The sequence below is a fragment of the Drosophila persimilis genome, unplaced genomic scaffold (assembly GCF_003286085.1).
Source record: "Drosophila persimilis strain 14011-0111.01,24,50 unplaced genomic scaffold, DperRS2 tig00000000-arrow-pilon, whole genome shotgun sequence".
NCBI classification, from domain to species: domain Eukaryota; kingdom Metazoa; phylum Arthropoda; class Insecta; order Diptera; family Drosophilidae; genus Drosophila; species Drosophila persimilis.
In genome coordinates, this window is record NW_020825288.1 from 22,468,723 (window position 1) to 22,472,078 (window position 3,356).

The 3,356-nt window shown below is 40.4% G+C and overlaps 1 protein-coding gene across 2 annotated transcripts; it reads left to right on the forward strand.

The window, feature by feature from the left end:
• The first annotated feature begins 1,034 nt into the window (after positions 1–1,034).
• LOC113565149 lies at positions 1,035–2,617 on the forward strand. 2 transcript variants are annotated; one of them, XM_026986234.1, is made up of 3 exons: positions 1,035–1,095; positions 1,157–1,762; positions 1,828–2,617. In XM_026986234.1, the coding sequence occupies exons 2-3, from the start codon at positions 1,285–1,287 to the stop codon at positions 2,157–2,159; spliced, it is 810 nt and encodes a 269-aa protein (XP_026842035.1). In that variant the 5' UTR covers positions 1,035–1,095; positions 1,157–1,284; the 3' UTR covers positions 2,160–2,617. The 2 variants fall into 2 exon arrangements, with proteins under 2 accessions (XP_026842035.1, XP_026842036.1); XM_026986235.1 differs by having other exon boundaries at positions 1,086–1,095; positions 1,137–1,762.
• Positions 2,618–3,356: the final 739 nt, after the last annotated feature.

The following is a 3,356-nucleotide window of genomic DNA, read 5'->3' on the forward strand; positions in this document are numbered from 1 at the left end:
GTAAATAATCTTGTATCACTCCAGGAGTGTACCCTCTTAGAATGAGTTTCGAAGAGGTTGTTATATTGGGCATGGTGCCAATACTTTATGGTTCTCATATCTATGTGCGTGCAAAGAAGGGTTCTATTATATTCTAATCGGGATTCAATTCATTGAAACGGCAGGAGGCTGTTTGCCGTTGTGTTGAGCAGACCCAAGCGCTGCTTCTGTTTGCGCTGCTCCGTCATGTGATCCTTGAGCTCGTGCAGCTGCGTGGATAGGTTCTTGATGAGCAACTGCGTCTCCAGCAGCTGGGTCTGCATGCTGCGCAGCTCAATCTGCTCGCCATCCGCATCCACCGCCGCCAGAGAGAAATCAAAATTATTATTATACAAGTGCAGGATATTAAAAAGTCGCACACTTCAAAGAAATTTACAAGGCGCAGCATAACAAAATTAGAAAGCCAACCCAGACGGACATTGATGCTGAACAAGAGTTTATGGGGCCAGAAACGCTTTCTTCTGGCTACTACATACACACCATATAATATAATCCTCATCAATATAATATAACCCTAAACTCTTTGAGTACCAACTAAAAAGAATCAAAACAAAGGCAGAAAAGTACAGTCCCGTTCGTGATTCCTTGTGCTTCAGTATTCAGCTATCTTCGTTCTTCTCTCTATCTCTCTCTCATCAAAGATGGCGTGTGTTGTTGTTGCTGAGAGCAATGAGAGAGCGGCAAAAGAATTGGAAGAATAGTCAAAGCGGACAGAAAACCGCAACAAAGTGAAACAGCTCTACGCTCGTCACCTCATCTGCTCTCTTTCGGGGACCATCTGTGTGTCAGTATGCAGGCAAACGTGCAGAAACTTGATGAGATTCGCTCTCTTTTCGGGTCTTATTTTACTCAGTACTCAGCTATCTTCGTGTTTTTCTCTCTCTCTCATCAAAGATGGCGTCAAAGCGCTCTCAGTAGGGCTGGGTATAAAAAGGGAAGCGGAAAGAGAATTGCGACAGAATGTGTATTCGGTGCCAAGAGAGAAGTAAGCTCGCAAATTAAAAAAAAAACCTGCGGTTAGCCGGACTCGCTCGAAAAAGAGGAGAAATATCAAACGTATGTATTTCAAGTTTTTAATCAGGAATCTCCGCAAATAGACAAACGTTTTCTTCTGAAGCTGAACTGGACTCTGGCTGGTACATTTATTTCCACCGGACGGACTGGCAAATAAAATATCGATATACATACATAATTCACTCGCCCGTTCTCTTTGCTGTTGGGTTTTGTTCGTGTTTCTGCTTCAAAATGCTGCCGAATCTACCACTTGAATTTACTGAAGAACTGTTTAAATACCTCAGCGAGAAAGATAAGCTGAGATTTGCCCAAGTAAACAAGCAACTTGGATGCGTTTTTGCGTACCACGCTAAAGGAGAGTATAAGTCACTTTTCGTCGGTGAAGAAATAAATTCAAATGAGGGATACACAGACAACGAGCTACGAGTTATTCTGTCGTTATGCGGATCAACTGTTGAATATATTTCAATGCAACGTGTTAAGGTTATGGACGAACTGGGAGAGCTCATAGAAAAAAACTGCATCAACCTCAGGCATGCCGTTTTGATGATAACTGATGAAAATGTAGACGCGTTAAAACGTGTTGTAAACATGAGATGCATTGAAAAGCTTTCCTTAGATGTCTTGCATTATCGCGGATCGGATCTGCTCCAGCAAGTGAATCCATACTGCAAGGAATTGACGTTGGAGAACATTTCGATGGGCCAGGGTAAGAATTTTAAACTACTTGATACGAACAGAATTTCCTTGACGAGTGCCTTAAATTTGTTTCAGAGCAACACATAAAGAAACTGATACACTTGGAAAAATTGGATGTGCAATCGAAGGATGCACGAAATATGTTCGAAATATGCTCCCATCTTCCACGGCTTCGCGAATTCACTACGAACCGTTTTGAGTATCCCTCAGATGTAAAACAGGATTATTTATATCCTGAATTGGAGTCGCTGACACTTATCAATTTTGAAATGCCATTGGACTTGCCAGTATGTCCGAAACTCAAAAAGTTTACATTGTTATTGACTGTATGCAACACAGAAAATATTGCTGGCATTATTTCAAAGTACGGAGACACACTGGAGCATCTAGACATCGCCTGTGAATAAGCATACAATAATAGTTCTCGGAAAATGTAAGCCCTTGCAGTTTTTAAGCTCCATAGATTCAATTATACGATGCTTGTTCGGCGAATTTCTGTGGCCGTAGTAAGAATACTGAAAATGCATAACTCTTTTAAGAATTAAAATTAAGTAAAATGTTAATTTATAAGTTCGCAACCCAAATAATACTTGTCAGTCTACCCGCGTGATGCCGAGGAGGACGTAAATATACGAGAAACGAAAGAAACAACGAAGAGTTCCGTTTGTTTGCCGACACGATCATTGGACAGAAAACAACAACAAAGAGCATACTCCATTGATGCGAAAATATATGTGTAAGAATCCTGAAAATGTGTAACTCTTTTAAGAATTAAAATTAAGTAAAATGTTAATTTATAAGTTCGCAACCCAAATAATACTTGTCAGTCTACCCGCGTGATGCCGAGGAGGACGTAGATATACGAGAAACGAATGAAACAACGAAGAGTTCCGTTTGTTTGCCGACACGATCGTTGGACAGAAAACAGCAACAAAGAGCATACTCCATTGATGCGAAAATATATGTGTAAGAATCCTGAAAATGTGTAACTCTATTAAGAATTAAAATTAAGTAAAATGTTAATTTATAAGTTCGCAACCCAAATAATACTTGTCAGTCTACCCGCGTAATGCCGAGGAGGACGTAAATATACGAAAAACGAAAGAAACGAAGAGTTCCGTTTGTTTGCCGACACGGCAGCTTCCTTCCAGTGTTATGTTATGATCGTTTAACTGATTTTGTACAACGTTTTTTATACTTGTTGTAATTTGCAATCGAAAGGCAAAGCGCCAGGTCGCCAGAAGCTATTTAGAACCAGATTCGAGTTCAATGCAAATAAACGTTCAATTATTCGCTGGCAACCAACGACACTTAAAAAGTTGCTCGCACATTTTGTAGTGTAATATGTAATAATAAAAATGTTGGCTAAAAATAATCAAAAATAATCGTCCTTTTATTGTAATCGTAATTTAGGATCCTCGCGATCCCGGAAAAGTAGGTCCATCGCCGATCTGGCCCCATTTGCTCGAGATATAGCGTCCCGAACTTCTGGTTGTGCCACGATCGGGGCGTGGGATCGAGAAAGTCCTGGAAATCCAAAAATATCAAATTGTTGCTGGTGCCCAAGACCTACTTTTTAAAGATGATAGCGTATCAATCGGGTA

Bases quoted from the DNA above. Each gene is read 5' to 3' on its own strand.
- LOC113565149 (XM_026986234.1), top strand. From the start codon at position 1,285: ATGCTGCCGAATCTACCACTTGAATTTACTGAAGAACTGTTTAAATAC. The intron at 1,763-1,827 runs GTAAGAATTTTA...AATTTGTTTCAG, and splicing joins GAACATTTCGATGGGCCAGG to AGCAACACATAAAGAAACTG.